We start from the raw sequence: 18,349 nt of genomic DNA on the forward strand, positions 1-18,349 counted from the left end.
GCACAATCGAGGCAGTGTCGCATCGTCACTAAAGTTTATCATTTGCATGTATTTTTAAGTCTTGCCAGTGTTCAAACCGCACTTGCGCGCACGGTCTGGAGAGACACACACACACACGACACACACACCTGCAGGTACTGCTTCTGATGACACACACACACACACCTGCAGGTACTGCTTCTGATGACACATACACACACACCTGCAGGTACTGCTTCTGATGACACATACACACACACACACACACACACCTGCAGGTACTGCTTCTGATGGCGGGTTAGCTCCGCCCCCAGGGGCACCACCATCTTCTGGAGGCTGCGCTGGTGCACGTGTGTCTGGACGTCAGGACTGTCCTCAGAGCGGAGCTCGATGTGGGAGATCAGCAGGTTAGAGATCACCTGCTGCACCGCCTGCAACACACACACACCATTACCCATCATGCACTGCATTCTCAACAGCTCCTTAATAAAGCATTCATCTTAAAGGTGCAGTGTGTAATATTTAAGATGACAGAAACACAGTAACTGTGAATAACTGCGTTGTGTGTTTATGATCTTAGAATGAGCCGTTTCTCTCTCTACACACACCGCGATTGGCGGCCATTTTGTGCCGCCATATTTCTACAGTAGCCCTAAAGGGACAAACTTCTCCACAGAGCGCCAGCTACTCTCTGCTGTCTCACATGTTTGTCCTGTGTGGGCCACCGTAGCTTCTCTATGAGCTCTGAGAGGGAGGGGTGAGCGGGTGCAGTTCACAACCTCACCACTAGATGCCACTAAACTCTACACACACCACTGGTCCCTTACAGTGGAGACGCCATTTTGTGCTGCCATAAACTCAACACACTGCACCTTTAATGTGTGTGTGTGTGTGTGTGTGTGGACTGGTAATCTCTACTAGGGATGCCACAATTCTCAATATAATATTGAATCGTTCGGTACGGCATTCACGGTTCACTACGCGCTTGTGAATTGCGGTTTTTCGCTTTTGCATTGAATTAATAATTTTTCAGCAAATTCTATAATTTTCCTCCATCCCAATATACTGAACAACACGACACACATTCACATCACAGGTTAGTGGTGGAGTTATACTCACAGAACACTAGAGTTATTCACAATCACCAAAGTTCATTATATGCATGCGTTTTAAAGCCTTGCCGGTTCATTCGCGTGCGCGGTTTTAACATGCGCTTTTCAGAGCGCGCACTAAACGCCTGTCAAACACGTGATTACTGGACTAAGTAGTAGTTCTACTGCGCTAATACTGTCAAATACACACAAGGTTAACACAAACACAGTCGGTTATGTCTAAAGTGAAAGTAAAATCGGTGTGTGTGTATATTAGATGCGTGCAGGTCTTTAATTGACAGCGGCGCAGCCTATAGTGAACACGCCGTCCTTAAAGGGACAGTTCACCTCTAAAATGATGTCATTATTTACTCACTCTAATGTTGCTCCAAACCTGTATTCATTTCTCGATGACAGAATTTTCATTTTTGAGTGAAATATCCCTTTAATGTTAATACAACAACAAAAGACAAAGAGAAAATCACTCACTGCTCTTGACTGAAGAACTAATACAGCAGCTTTAATCAGAATCAGTGTATATTTTATAGTGAAGTCTGTGAAGTGTTTTATTTTTACATTTATTCATTCAATCTCATACTTAAATGCTGCTGTACTGCTCTGAGCTGCCAGTGTAAATCTTTATATATATTTATTTTATATTATTCTATACACTAGGAATGTGTACAAGGGGTTTTTTAAGTAAAGTTTTAAGTTTAAGTAAGGTTTTTCAATTATTTTAAGTAAAATAAAGAAAGAGTATTGCAATAAAAACTAGTCTTTTTTCTCTTTAACCTCTTGCTGCTCCTGTCGCCTAAGAATAGAATAACAGAAAACTGATGTGTCAAGCCTTCAGAACCGAACCGAAAACCGTAATTAAAAACTGAGGTGTGTATTGAACCGTGGACTAACTGTATTGTTGCATCCCTAATCCCTACGTTATGTATATTACAAAATGTCCCCACAAAGATGGCAATATCCGAAATCCTCGTCCTTGTGGGGACATTTTTTGGTCCCCATGAGGAAAACATCTTATAAATCAGAGTAAGTGATGTTTTATGAAAATGTAAAAATGCAGAATGTCTCCTGTGATGGGTAGGTTTAGGGGCAGTGTGTGTGTGTGTGTGTGTGTGTGTGTGTGTGTGTGTGTGTGTGTGTGTGTGTGTGTGTGTGTGTGTGTGTGATGGGTAGGTTTAGGGGCAGTGTGTGTGTGTGTGTGTGTGTGTGTGTGATGGGTAGGTTTAGGGGCAGTGTGTGTGTGTGTGTGTGTGTGTGTGTGATGGGTAGGTTTAGGGGCAGTGTAAGGGGATAGAATATACGGTATGTACGGTATAAAAACCATTACGCCTATGGAAAGTCCCCATAAAACATGAAAACCCAACACGTGTGTGTGTGTGTGTGTGTGTGTGAGTGTGTGTGTGTGTGTGTGTGTGTGTGTGTGTGTGTGTGTGTGTGTGTGTGTGTGTGTGTGTGTGTGTGTGTGTGTGTGTGTGTGTGTGTGTGTGTGTGTGTGTGAGTCCATCAGTGTGTCCGCTCACCTTGACGTCTCCTCCAGGTGTGGCGCTGAGTGCCAGGATGCGGAACCGCTGTGATTGGTTGCTCAGCTCGCGAACCACCTGAAGAACAAGCACATGTCATCAGAACCAGAGCAGATCTCCCAGCATGCCTCAGTCAGAGGGGGGGGGGGGGGGGGGCGCACCTGACAGTAGGCGTGGTTTCCCGTGGCCTTGTGGGCCTCGTCGATGACGACACACTTCACCTGATTGGCCGGACAGGAGGAGCGGCTCAGATCATTCACCATCACCTGAGGAGTCAAGAAGAAAACACGCCTGGAGCGCCACAGCTCACGCCTCTGCTGCGCCGCGGTGGAGCCTACACACACACACACACACACACACACACACACACACACACACACACACACACACACACACACACACACACACACACACACACACACACACACACACACACACACAGAGACACACACAGAGACACACACACACACACACACACACACACACACACACACAGACACACACACAGACACACACACAGACACACACACAGACACACACACAGACACACACACAGACACACACACACACACACACACACACACAGACACACACAGACACACACAGACACACACAGACACACACAGACACAGACACAGACACACACACACACACACACAGACACACACACACACACACACACACACACACACAGACACACAGACACACAGACACACAGACACACAGACACACAGACACACAGACACACACAGACACACACAGACACACACAGACACACACACACACACACACACACACACACACACACACACACAGACACACACAGACACACACAGACACAGACACACACACACACACACACACACACACACACACACACACACACACACACACACACACACAGACACACACAGACACACACAGACACACACAAGGGATGTTAATGATTAATCGATGATCATTCTATTCATTTTCTGTCTGTCTAATTTATTTATTTAAAAAAAATAAACAAAAATCCTGTGCTAGATTAACAGAGAATTGTTACAGCACTTGCATATTGTTGATATTGTTGCCCTGGACTGCTCCAGCTGCTTCTATTGCCCTCATTTGTAAGTCGCTTTGGATAAAAGCGTCTGCTAAATGACTAAATGTAAATGTAAATTGTCGATAATACATTTAATCAATAAAACCTATCGCTCATCTATTAATCAGGGTCGTGTGTGTGTGCTGCTCAACCGCCAAACATGCTGTAAATCAGACACGAGGAATAAAGCCGAACTATAGACTATAGACTGTAAAAAAAAAAAAAGGGTCTGCTCTAGTGTTAGACCGATATATCGGCCGATATTTGTGATTTTTACGTGTATTGGCTGATATAAGGCTGCTGCGTTCACCGATATTTGTGATTTTTACGTGTATCGGCCGATATAAAGCTGCTGTGTTCACCGATATTTGTGATTTTTACGTGTATCGGCCGATATAAGGCTGCTGTGTTCACCGATATTTGTGATTTTTACGTGTATCGGCCGATATAAAGCTGCTGTGTTCACCGATATTTGTGATTTTTACGTGTATCGGCCGATATAAAGCTGCTGTGTTCACCGATATTTGCGATTTTTACGTGTATCGGCCGATATAAGGCTGCTGCGTTCGCCGATATTTGTGATTTTTATGTGTATCGGCTGATATAAGGCTGCTGTGTTCACCGATATTTGTGATTTTTACGTGTATCGGCCGATATAAGGCTGCTGCGTTCACCGATATTTGTGATTTTTACGTGTATTGGCTGATATAAGGCTGCTGTGTTCACCGATATTTGTGATTTTTACGTGTATTGGCTGATATAAGGCTGCTGCGTTCACCGATATTTGTGATTTTTACGTGTATTGGCTGATATAAGGCTGCTGCGTTCGCCGATATTTGCGATTTTTACGTGTATTGGCTGATATAAGGCTGCTGTGTTCACCGATATTTGTGATTTTTACGTGTATTGGCTGATATAAGGCTGCTGCGTTCACCGATATTTGTGATTTTTACGTGTATTGGCTGATATAAGGCTGCTGTGTTCACCGATATTTGTGATTTTTACGTGTATTGGCTGATATAAGGCTGCTGCGTTCACCGATATTTGTGATTTTTACGTGTATTGGCTGATATAAGGCTGCTGTGTTCACCGATATTTGTGATTTTTACGTGTATTGGCTGATATAAGGCTGCTGCGTTCACCGATATTTGTGATTTTTACGTGTATTGGCTGATATAAGGCTGCTGCGTTCACCGATATTTGTGATTTTTACGTGTATCGGCTGATATAAGGCTGCTGCGTTCGCCGATATTTGTGATTTTTACGTGTATCAGCTGATATAAGGCTGCTGCGTTCACCGATATTTGTGATTTTTACGTGTATTGGCTGATATAAGGCTGCTGCGTTCACCGATATTTGTGATTTTTACGTGTATTGGCTGATATAAGGCTGCTGCATTCACCGATATTTGTGATTTTTACGTGTATTGGCTGATATAAGGCTGCTGTGTTCACCGATATTTGTGATTTTTACGTGTATTGGCTGATATAAGGCTGCTGCGTTCACCGATATTTGTGATTTTTACGTGTATTGGCTGATATAAGGCTGCTGTGTTCACCGATATTTGTGATTTTTACGTGTATTGGCTGATATAAGGCTGCTGCGTTCACCGATATTTGTGATTTTTACGTGTATTGGCTGATATAAGGCTGCTGCGTTCACCGATATTTGTGATTTTTACGTGTATTGGCTGATGTAAGGCTGCTGCGTTCGCCGATATTTGTGATTTTTACGTGTATTGGCTGATATAAGGCTGCTGTGTTCACCGATATTTGCGATTTTTACGTGTATCGGCCGATATAAGGCTGCTGTGTTCACCGATATTTGTGATTTTTACGTGTATCGGCCGATATAAGGCTGCTGTGTTCACCGATATTTGTGATTTTTACGTGTATCGGCCGATATAAGGCTGCTGTGTTCACCGATATCTGCGATTTTTACGTGTATTGGCTGATATAAGGCTGCTGTGTTCGCCGATATTTGTGATTTTTACGTGTATTGGCTGATATAAGGCTGCTACGTTCGCCGATATTTGTGATTTTTACGTGTATTGGCTGATATAAGGCTGCTGCGTTCGCCGATATTTGTGATTTTTACGTGTATCGGCTGATATAAGGCTGCTACGTTCGCCGATATTTGTGATTTTTACGTGTATCGGCTGATATAAGGCTGCTACGTTCGCCGATATTTGTGATTTTTACGTGTATTGGCCGATATAAGGCTGCTGTGTTCACCGATATTTGTGATTTTTACGTGTATTGGCTGATATAAGGCTGCTGCGTTCGCCGATATTTGTGATTTTTACGTGTATTGGCTGATATAAGGCTGCTGCGTTCGCCGATATTTGTGATTTTTACGTGTATTGGCTGATATAAGGCTGCTGCGTTCACCGATATTTGTGATTTTTACGTGTATCGGCTGATATAAGGCTGCTGCGTTCGCCGATATTTGTGATTTTTACGTGTATCGGCTGATATAAGGCTGCTGCGTTCGCCGATATTTGCGATTTTTACGTGTATTGGCCGATATAAGGCTGCTGCGTTCGCCGATATTTGCGATTTTTACGTGTATCGGCTGATATAAGGCTGCTGCGTTCGCCGATATTTGCGATTTTTACGTGTATCGGCTGATATAAGGCTGCTGCGTTCGCCGATATTTGCGATTTTTACGTGTATCGGCTGATATAAGACTGCTGCGTTCGCCGATATTTGCGATTTTTACGTGTATCGGCTGATATAAGGCTGCTGCGTTCGCCGATATTTGCGATTTTTACGTGTATCGGCTGATATAAGGCTGCTGCGTTCGCCGATATTTGCGATTTTTACGTGTATCGGCTGATATAAGGCTGCTGCGTTCGCCGATATTTGCGATTTTTACGTGTATCGGCTGATATAAGGCTGCTGCGTTCGCCGATATTTGCGATTTTTACGTGTATCGGCTGATATAAGGCTGCTGCGTTCGCCGATATTTGCGATTTTTACGTGTATCGGCCGATATAAGGCTGCTGCGTTCACTGATATTTGCGATTTTTACGTGTATTGGCTGATATAAGGCTGCTGCGTTCGCCGATATTTGCGATTTTTACGTGTATCGGCCGATATAAGGCTGCTGCATTCACTGATATTTGTGATTTTTACGTGTATCGGCCGATATAAAGCTGCTGCGTTCACCGATATATTTTCCCTGCATTATTTCCAGACAGGCGTCCACAGGGCAGCTCTCACCGTCTTCAGACTCTCTCGCTCTCCCTCGCGCATATTAATCAAAATCAGCTGAGAATTGACACGATGGTAAAAGGTGGAAAGACTGAAGTTTCACGTGGAGCATTGGGAGATTTTCTCCTGAATTACCGCTGGTGTTGCTCTACACGAGATTAGGTGAAGTGCACCTACACTCTAAACAATGCTGGGTTAAAAATAACCCAAGTTGGGTTGAATATGGACTAACCCAGCGATTGGGTTGTTTTAAGCAAACATTTAACCCAACCGCTGGGTCAAAACAACCTAGTTTTTAGAGTGTAGCCATTAAATGACTAGGTTGTGAATAGTTGTAAATGAAGTATAGTACAGTCAGTGTGCACTTTATTATTCTCCTGCTTGTTGATACTGTGTGTAATAGTGTCATTATTTTATTTATGCTTAAATATTTATTTTCACCACTGAACTCTTTTTTTCTTCTTGTTCTACCTCACCTGTTTTTACTATTTGTTAAATATATATTTTTTTAGTTCAATAAATGTTCCTTTTTTAAATTTTAAATTATCATCCTGATCATTGTGTCATTTTTATTATGTAAATTGAGGGAGCAAAAGCAGCATCGGCTCCAAATATCGGCTCCAGAGAATCGGCAGCTCGTATCGTCATTGGCTGAGGCTGATGATGAAATAAATCTGTATCGGCACTAAAAAATCCATATCAGTCGATCCCTAGTGCGCAAAAATGGCGTCATGGCAGAGTGCCAAGCGGACGAGGCGGAGTCAGCCGAAAGTATAAACACGGCTTAATGATGCGAGCGCGCCGGAGCTCTGATTGGTCCATTGTACAGCTAGAGTGACACCTTCATCTAGACTACAAGTTTGCATGTGCATTCACAGCCTTTCGCTTTCTGCAAATGTAAGTTGTAATAAGGGTTGGGGACCGAACTCGGTACTTTTAAGGGCACCGACTGAATTACGTCGGTACTACAGAGTACAGATTCACATTAAACCAATCTGTACCTGAGAACGCATCTGGTGATATAGACGAGTGTCTGTGAATATTAAACCGCAAAAAGACTATTTAAATACGAGTCCTGCGCGTCTCTGTGCGAATGAATGAAGCGCGGTTTACCTCACACACACACACACACACACACACACTATCGCGCTCACTATCACTATGACGGTCGCGTGTTTCCATCTCTGCCGTTTCATATTTGGACATGAACGCACGAACGTCATCTCCAGAGCCACTGAGTCTCTTTATGAGCATTTCAGCGCTTCATTTGAGAAAAACTACCGTCATCATATCATAAACACACACACACTCAAAGGTCTTCACGGCAACCCGTCAAAATAAAAGTCCGGTTTATCTTGGCAAATACATCACTGTTGTACAGTAGAGTCTAGATACGCCTCAATTAATAATACTAACACTAATGTAATAATAATAATCAAAACTTTATTTTTTTAAGTAATAAATTAATTTTCTGTTTTAATGTTTTAATTTTAACCGTATAAAGCTCAGTTGTGCAGAACTTTGTTTGACAAGAAAGTTTAATTAAATGAAAAGAAATTAAATTAATGTCTTGTGTCTTCATTTGATTACCATAAAATATACAGCACATCATTTGTGGGAAATTTTTTCATAGAAATGAAAAGAAAAAGAAAAAAATAATGATATGGTTGTTTTTATTAATTAAATTAAGTAGCTAGTAGCCGACTATAGTAATATTACAGTAATCAAACACCACAGACGATGGCAGACATAATGTCAATAACACTTCTAGAAATGACTAACAGGTTATTTATACTTATTGATGTAAATTCTTAAAATACATAAAAAAGGTACCGATACCGTTTAAAATGTGAACGGTACTCAACCCTAATAGTGTGTTTATTCTGTGTGGGTCTATCTATAACTGATTTTTTAAACTCATATAGATATAGAATGCAGCTCCAACAGCAATGATTATGATTATTATGATTATGATTGGGACTGTCATCTTGCATATCATTATGAAGTAGGGCTGGGAATCGTGAGAAATTTTCCGGTTCCATTAAAATTATTAAACAACTAGTGGTGACGGAAAAAGGCACAATACGCAACTCAAACAATCCATTTTGTGTTTATTAGTTGCTCTAAAATTAATTTACAGGTTGGCAATGTCACAAAAGTCCTGTACTGTACATATATTACAGTATTAATTAAGCCATTCTTGCTACACTTTTTTTTCAAATGAACACCTCTGAAATTACATTTTATCTCTCCGTCTCTGAATAAAACCAAGTTATAAATTATATTTATTAGTTATATTTATTAATTAGTTGTATATCAATTTAATAGTAATTCAGTTATTCAGTGAAATTGTAAATAATAAATTGCAATTCAGCATTACAAAGGTAATTGTGCCTAAACGCTGACCTAAACCATGGTGACTCAACGGTTGACATTATATATATATATATACACTCTATATATTTATCACTATAGATCTGGAATAAGCTATTAAAGGATACGCTTCCAGCGCTTCGCACACACATTGCACCAGAACCGTTTTCGGAACCGAAACTTAGGAAATTCGCGCGGTTCTGGTATTTTTCAAAAATCATTTTCGGTTCTGCATAAGAACCGGTTCTCGGTTCCCAACCCTAGTATGAAGAGAACAATATTGTAATATATCGTTGTGAATTTACTGGGTCTAGTTTAGAGCTGCAACTAACGATTATTTTTTCTGTCGACTAATCTAACGATTATTTTTCCGGATTAATCTTATGATTCTTTTTTACTGATTATTGTACTTCAAAGAGGGTAGTGAATTTGTATATTATTTTAACATGAAATCAATGAATGATGACAATATTAATTGTATTTCAGGAAGGGTTAGTGTACTTAGTAGGCTATGCCATTTTATAAAGAAATATATGAACACAAGAAGCTTTTTAAACATAATATATAATGATACTATTCATCATAAAATGTATACAGAGTAGGCCTAATTAGGAAAAGTTGTTTACTATAGTAGTTGAGTATGATTTACGTATTGATTTGTGTCAATAGTAAACAAAAATGCACTTGTATTTATCTGCAAAAGGTTCACATACAGGAGCTTTCAGCATAGTTTTAATATAGTATAACTAGTCGTCTATTTTGAAGATTCATGTGCATAAACAACGACTAAAGCTGCCAGAAGTTTTAGCCCAAACTTCAAAGACACATTTAAATGATTAAAGCTAGAGGCATATCTTATCTTTAATGTTACTTTAATCATGTAAACTACCTATATACAGCATGTTATTATGCATATGTGTTTGGGACAGAGCGGAACCAGGTCGCATATACAGGAGATATAGGCAGCCCATAATAAATAAAAGCACGAGACGTACTGGGGTCGGAGAAGAACACCGGAAAATGTGACCGTCTGTTGCAATACACGCGCCACGGTTCAGCTGCGCGAGAGAACACTGGAGAGAACACTGGAGAGAACACTGGAAGGGTTGCCAGGTTTACACAACAAAACCCACCCATTCGTTACTCAAAACTAGCCCAAAACAAGCCCAATCGCGTTTCGGGGAGGTTCTCTGGTAAACATCGCGTTCGGGGGGTTAAATATGTGTGTTTTTTTGCTTCAACCCGCGGACATGAGACACAGCCCGCGGCAACAGTGTAGAAGTAGCCCAATTGCGCGGAAAAAAGCGGACTTGGCAACACTGACTGCAGTGTGAAAGCTCCCGCTCTCCACACACACACACACACACACACACACACACACACACACACAGCACCTGCTCTGCCTGCGCGCGCAGTGTGAAACCGGCGTTACAGAGCGAACAAAGCACAGTTTTACTCGGCTTCTGTTTAAAGTACTCCCACACTTTTGAATGTCGCGGTCTGGCTTTATATGATAAATGATAATTTTCACTATGCCCGGGAGCAGAAGCTGCCATTATTCTAGATCTTCTGTTCCATTCTAGAACGTAAATAATGTGCCGCCGACGCGTCGACGCATTTCACGCACGTCGACGTATTTTCGTAGTCGACGTCATCGACGACGTCGACGCGTCGTTGCAGCCCTAGTCTAGTTGGCGTTTTCAGCGCGATGTTTCAGGAAGAGCGTTAGCATCCACACATTAACGTTAACTTGTATTACTCATATTTGATTATTAAATAAGTAATTTAATTAAATGATCAATCACATCGATTCATTTTACAATCCTATAGCCCTTTATTTAGATTAAAACCCGTCTCATTAGTGAGGAACGCGGTGTCTTGAGCAGCGTTTGCACTGGGGTCGACCGATGTGGATTTTTTAGTGCCGATACAGATTTATTTCATCATCAGCTTCAGCCGATACGAGCTGCCGATTCTCTGGAGCCGATGCTGCTTTTGCTCCCTCAATTTACATCATAAAAATGACACAATGATCAGGATGATAATTTAAAATTTAAAAAAGGAACATTTATTGAACTAAAAAAAACTATATTTAACAAATAGTAAAAACTGGTGAGGTAGAACAAGAAGAAAAAAAGAGTTCAGTGGTGAAAATAAATATTTAAGCATAAATAAAATAATGACACTATTGCACACAGTATCAACAAGCGAGGAGAATAATAAAGTGCACACTGACTGCACTATACTTCAGTTAAAACTATTCACAACCTAGTCATTTAATGCTGACACTCTAAACAATGCTGGGTTAAAAATAACCCAAGTTGGGTTGAATATGAACTAACCCAGCAATTGGGTCAAAACAACCCAATGTTTGCTTAAATGTTTGCTTAAAACAACCCAATCGCTGGGTTAGTCCATTTTCAACCCAACTTGGGTTATTTTTAACCCAGCATTGTTTAGAGTGTGGGTGCACTTCACCTAATCTCGTGTAGAGCAACACCAGCGGCAATTCAGGAATTGTTTTAATTTGTGTAAATTGACATACCGAACACACACACACGATGAGCGCTCTACACAACACACACACACAATAGGGATGGCTCGATACCACAATGTTGTCTTCGGTACGGTACCACAATCTAATACTGAAGTACCGATATTAAATCAATACCACACAGGGTCTGACACACTCTCTCTCTCTCACACACACACACACACACACACACACACACACACACTCTCACTCTCTCTCTCTCTCTCTCACACACACACTCACTCTCTCTCTCTCTCTCTCTCACACACACACACACACACACACACACACAGCAGATTTACAGACAATCATGATATAAGTGTGTATAATATCTCAATATCCTCATGCCTTATATTCACATTTATGAGATTAGAGCTGATGATAATACAGTGACACCTGATAAACCATCCCACAGTTCTGCCGCAGAGTGTGTGTGCGTGTGTGTGTGTGTGTGTGTGTGTGTGTGTGTGTGTGTGTGTGTGTGTGTGTGTGTGTGTGACCTCTGACCTGTGAGCTCGGCCATGTGCGGCTGCGGGATGCCCATGAGCCCATAGCAGGCCTGGATCTGCTGCGCCACCAGCGGTTTGGTGGGCGCCATGAACACGATCTTGCCCGCGGGGAACCAGCGGTAGTAGTTGTACATGAGCACGGCGGCGATGAAGGTCTTGCCCAGGCCGGTGGGCAAACAGACCAGTGTGTTCTTCAGCAGCGCCGCCTCGCAGATCTGCAGCTGGTACTGGCGGACGGGCAGGTTCGTGGGGTAGATCCAGATCCGGCCCGCCGACGGGTCGAAGCCCGGCTCGGAACCCGGCTCGGAACCGGCCTGCAGCGCGCGCTCGGCCTCGTACACGGCCACGAGCATCACATCATCATCATCTTCATCATCACCAACATCATCATCATCATCAGCTGCGGTCTCACCCCATAAACTCCTGCTCCTCTGGTCTGAGGTGGTTTTGGTGCAGTTTGAGGTGGTTTTGCTCTGATCTGAGGTGGTTTTGGTCCAACCTGAGGTGTCTGAGGTAGTTTTCCTCTTGTCTGAGGTGGTTTTCCTTTGATCTGAGGTGGTTTTGGTCCAACCTGAGGTGTCTGAGGTAGTTTTCCTCTTGTCTGAGGTGGTTTTCCTTTGATCTGAGGTGGTTTTGGAGCAGTTTGAGGTAGTTTTCCTCTTGTCTGAGGTGGTTTTGGAGCAGTCTGAGGTGGTTTTGCTCTGGTCTCTGTGAGACACGCCCCATGACTGGAATAAAGTCCTCTGATTGGCGCTCATTGTAGAATCATAACCATCATCATAATCCGCGTCAGTAAATATTACCAGTAAATTAATAAACAAACGGTCGAATCCTGTCAGAGCGAGTCGGATCAAACATACCGCGTGTCTTTTCCGCTCCACGGCGCTTAAATCAACCGCGTAGACGCTCAGAACCGACACATATTCACGTTTTCACCTTCATAACAAACATAAACAAGAGCGCGAGGGAAACGGCTGATCGAATGTGGCGCGCGTGCGGCTTACGTCAAGGAGAGTGAGCGTGCGCGTGCGCGGGCGGTGTGTTCCTGTCACGTGCGCAGAATCTGACGAGCGCAAACCGTCAGAATATTTCATAATATATAAAACTCATAATAATAATAATCTAAAGCGTTAATGGATCGTTCAGTGCCCGCGGGGTTTGAATATTTATGATTGTAGAGCTCAGACAATAATACAAATCATTTAACATCACAATAATAATATTTACACAAATATTTGAAAATATAATATACATATATTTATTAAAAACGTTTTTAAATTAGATTTTATATATCATTTTATATGCATATATATATATTTACATTTTAATAATATAAATATTTTTTAAATTATTTTTAATTATATATATTTAAAAATTAAAAGAAAATTTAAAAATGTAAATGTTATATATATGTATATTTACATATTTTTCAATGTAATTTTTTTTTTTTATTTAAAGTGTTTAAATTAGTAAATTACACACACATATTATATATATATATATATATATAATTATTTGAAAATATATAATTATAGAGCATCATATTTGACCAGAAAGCCTCAGGTCTTTTCTGACCCCAAAGGACGTTTGCTCAATTTAAAAAAATTGTTCCCTTTCTCCAAATGGCATGAGACTTTGTACAGTGGTCAACACTCCAGATCTACAAATAAAAAAATTATTGGATTGAAATCTGTTTTTATGTTCGTGTGACAAAAAAAGTAACACCTTAGAATATGGACAAAATTCATCCTCAAAAACAGAAACAACACACAACACACATACAGAAATGAAGCGGCACACTTCCAACAATGCATAAAACATCCACAATGCAAAATGATCACGCTCACACACACTCTCTCACACACACACACACACACACACAAACACACACACACACACACACACACACACACACTGCCGCTGCCCCAAAACCCATCACAGGAGAATGTGCAGTTTACTTTCTGTGAAAAAAAAACTTCTGTGTGATTATATAAGCATTTTGAAAAGTGGCCTCACCAGACTCCAGATTTTTTGCCTCCACAACCACCCGGGCTGCAGTCCGCTTAGCCTGCCGGTACATGTCAGCTGCCTTAGGAGCAGGGCCGGCCCGTGGCATAGGCGGAATAGGCAAATGCTAGGGGCGCCACTCATCCATAGGGGCGCCAAAATGTATTACTATTTTATTAATATTAATTTGAAATATTACCAAATAAAGCGCAAAAACGTAACTAAGTCCCCGCATCTTCCCGGTCCGCCTCATCAATCTCCCCCCGCCGATCTACTTGAAGTGCGTCAGAAATACAACGCGCGATCATGCGCGCGATCAGTTTATCTTTAGGGGAATTTGTTGTTGCGTCGCCTCTCGCCGCATCCGACGCAGACAGGATTGCTTTCATTTTTTAGGGTGCTTGGCCGTTCGCGCCAGGTGTTGACACAGTGTAAGTTGCCTGATTATTTATGACGGATGGCCGAATTGAAGTGTCAAAAAAGACAGAAGTCTCTGATGCAGGGAAGATAAGGGATACACTGCTCTTCTTACGTAGTATTTGTGTTTTGTTTATAGTCTAAATATCTAAAAAAAATCTTAAATCAAGGTGCATTTACTAGATAAGTAAAATGACAGAAGATATTTTTCTTGTTTTCTTGAAGATAAAATCAAAATTAAGTGAGTTTTTGCTTAAAATAAGCTAAATTATCTGCCAATGGAGTGAGAAAAATAATCTTGTTTCTGATTGAAATCTTGTTTCTGTCCCAAACAGAAATAAGATAATTTTTCTCACCCCTTTGGCAGATAATTTTGCTTGTTTTAAGCAAAAACTCACTTAATTTTGATTTTATTTTCAAGTAAACAAGAAAAATGTCTTATTAATTTTACTTATCTAGTAAATGCACCTTGATTTAATAATTTTTATTTATTTGGACTGGAAACAAGAAAAAGATTCTTGTTTAAATAAGAAGAGCATTTTCTGCAGTGTAAAGACAGAAGTAAAGTGATGTAGGCAAATTAATGAACAGTTTATTTAATTGCATAGTAGTAAAATACTAATGTTTGCTAATTAATACTTTATGCAAGCAGCTGTTCTGGGTTCTCCAGAGGCCACAGCCAGTGTGATTTTGTAAAAAATAAATAATATTAAACGCATGTAATATCACTTTTTTAATAGCCTAATGTTTTTACTCTGCAGTTGTGCAGTTTTAAGGGGGTGTATATCAATTTTTAAATGTATTTGCCCAAATTAGTAATGATATTTATATACAGGTTTATTTAAAATAGCAGCATTTTATGTAAAATTCACATTAAATATCTATAGTTCTCTTTAATTCCTGGTGAAAACATGAATGCTCATAGTTTAGTGGAAGATTGCTGCCATCTACTGGAAAACAAACACTTTTGCTAGTTCTCAATGAATAGTTTGTGCATGAATGTTAGATGCACTCTTGCTCTTTGTGTTTAGGCTGTAATGTGGCATAGGTGCAATTTTTTGAATAGTTTGACTATCATCAGCCTTTAAAAAATAAAAAATAATAATAATAATAATATCATGAACATAATGATGGGGTAGAATGGACTGGACATCATATAAAACAACAACAATAAAAATAAAACATCAATGCATTACAAACAAAAAAAAACAGTTTACGAGTGTTTCCAAAGACGGTTAACATGTAGTGCTAAACCTTGACACAAGGGGCACCAAGTAAAATCTTGCCTAGGGCAGCAAATTGGTCAGGGCCGGCCCTGCTTAGGAGTCCCACAAGCCAACCAGGCCCGATAGGACTCCTTCTTCAGCTTGACGGCATCCCTTACTTCCGGTGTCCACCACCGGGTTCGGGGATTGCCGCCTCGACAGGCACCGGAGACCTTACGGCCACAGCTCCGACCGGCCGCAGCAACAATGGAGGTGGAGAAAATGGTCCATTCGGACTCAAAGGGCCCTATCCTGCACCCAGTGCAATTGACTTTGTACACCGACGCATGTGTCATTCCTATTTTGCACCCGCGCAAAGCGCGCTTTTCCCTCCACAGAAGCACGTCGCTAAACTAGTGAATGAACTTGCGCTCCCTGGGCGGTTCAGCGCAAAAAAGGAGGCGTGTTCCGGCGCAAACAATCCCTGGTGCTATTTTGCTGTTCCATTAAACAATTGCGCCACTGACCAGAAAAAACCTAGTCTAAAGTCAGTGGCGCGCTGCGCGTTGTTCATTATGCTATTTTAAGGGCGCATGCTTGACCATAATGTATAGCGTGCACAACGCTCATACACTTTGCTCATGTAATCTACACAGATGCAACAGTTATTTTTGCAAATCATAAATTGTTACACTAAAAAAATATTAACACATGAGATGACGGAAATCATTGTGGTGTGCCACGAAGATGTGAAAAAATAGGCATAAATCTAGCTTACAAATGATTCAGGCTAATTGTAATAATTAAGGATAAGACCTGTTTGCCCAATAGTGGCGAGACATATATGTATATAAGGACATCTGACAAATTGGTTTGTCCGTCAAGAACCAGGAAAAAAAATCGACTGAAAAAACTGAAAGACTGAAAAAAAAAAAAAGACTGTGAAATCACCTTTACCATAATGTACAACATTACAACTTCACTTCTCTGTCTTTCACTGCTCTTACAAGCACAGCAGTCTCCTCGGCTGTGAACCGCTCCTGGCGTGCGCCTGGTAAATACGCCATAATAATAGCAATCCATAATGGAACTTGCGCACCTGCTTTTAAAGGGAATGTTGGATGACGCTCGGATTGGTTTATTCACGTTACGCCCAAACCACACCTATGAATAATGAAGCTACTTCAGACCAACCCATTTTAGATTTGCGCCGGGCGCAAGAGCCATTTATCCCGCCGGGAAAATAGCAACAGCGCCGAGACCCGCCCACAAAGTTACTTGCGCTTCGCGCTTTGACACTTGCGTTTCAGATCGTTAGAATAGGGCCCAATATCTCCAGCATAGGCGTAATTTACGGGTGGGACGGGTGGGACATGTCCCCACCACTTTTTGCCAGGCTCGATATTGTCCCCACCACTTTTTAAAAGTAATTGAAAAATAGATTGCGGAAGGTGTGTATTAAAGCAAAAGCACGATCTACAAATCGTAATTCATTCATTTAACAAATGTTTCCGCCGGTCAGAAGCTTTTTTTCCATTACAGATTTGCACACAACTTTTGCCATATTTCCTAAGTCGATAAAAAAAAATATTGCGAAATGACAGCGTTTCCATTAACTGATGTTATGCGACTAAAACAATTTTTTTCCTCACGTGATAAATCATTCCAAATATTATGCCACGTATGTTGTTAGGTTTACGTGTATCCCAGCCACCGCACGCGTGTGTTATTCAAGCACTGATGGCAAGGAAAGCCCCTTATACTTGAGCGGCATGAGGTGTTTCTGGGTGTTTCTCTCTCTTATCTGCTTCAAGGTCTTGATAAATTGTGGCATTTTATATTCTATTGTTTTTTATGAGTTTAATAAAGAACTCGTCTTCTGTCCAAACACACCATCATCTGTAAAGAATGATCGACTGTTACATACGCAGGTTATTGTGAGGCATTGCTGCCAGCCTGCCACATACAGAGACGAGCGAAATGTTTGAAATTGCATGGTGGTAACTCAAAGTTTTACCACTTCGTTACGGGTAACAGGTGCCATGGACCGCTCATGTTAACATCAGTGGCATAACTTTAACCTAGAAATTACGGACCCCGGTGCAAAAATATCAAAACAGGCCTACTGTAATATAGGCTATTGTATGCTAAAGGCTACTGTAATACATATATTCTAGAAATGTATTAAAAACAAAGACACTTTCAGCATTAGGCTACTCAAAGGCCGCGGTCTGCGGAAACAGGCCAGTGGGTTCGTTAAGCATGTCAATCCATTCCTGGCGTTCTTATTTTGCTTATGTATTAAATATACAGGCAATTAGTTTATGAAACCTTGATCAAAATTAAAATACAATTTATAGAAAACGAAATTCACAAGAAATGATTTCTGCAAAACAACACT

The 18,349-nt window shown here is 41.0% G+C and overlaps 1 protein-coding gene across 8 annotated transcripts in view; it reads right to left on the reverse strand.

Annotated features, from left to right (window-relative positions):
• Positions 1 to 13,279, reverse strand: part of fancm (FA complementation group M) — a 97,290-nt gene extending 84,011 nt beyond the window's left edge. For all 8 annotated transcript variants that reach the window (XM_079833408.1, XM_079833405.1, XM_079833402.1 and 5 more), the window contains exons 1-4: positions 12,318 to 13,279; positions 2,767 to 2,939; positions 2,606 to 2,683; positions 252 to 410 (exon numbers count right to left, since the gene is read on the reverse strand). In XM_079833408.1, the coding sequence (XP_079689534.1) occupies positions 252 to 410; positions 2,606 to 2,683; positions 2,767 to 2,939; positions 12,318 to 13,077 (1,170 nt within the window). In that variant the 5' untranslated portion in view covers positions 13,078 to 13,279. The remainder of the gene's footprint in view (positions 1 to 251; positions 411 to 2,605; positions 2,684 to 2,766; positions 2,940 to 12,317) is intronic.
• Positions 13,280 to 18,349: the final 5,070 nt, after the last annotated feature.

The sequence above is a fragment of the Gobio gobio genome (assembly GCF_949357685.1).
Source record: "Gobio gobio genome assembly, chromosome: 13".
NCBI lineage: Eukaryota > Metazoa > Chordata > Actinopteri > Cypriniformes > Gobionidae > Gobio > Gobio gobio.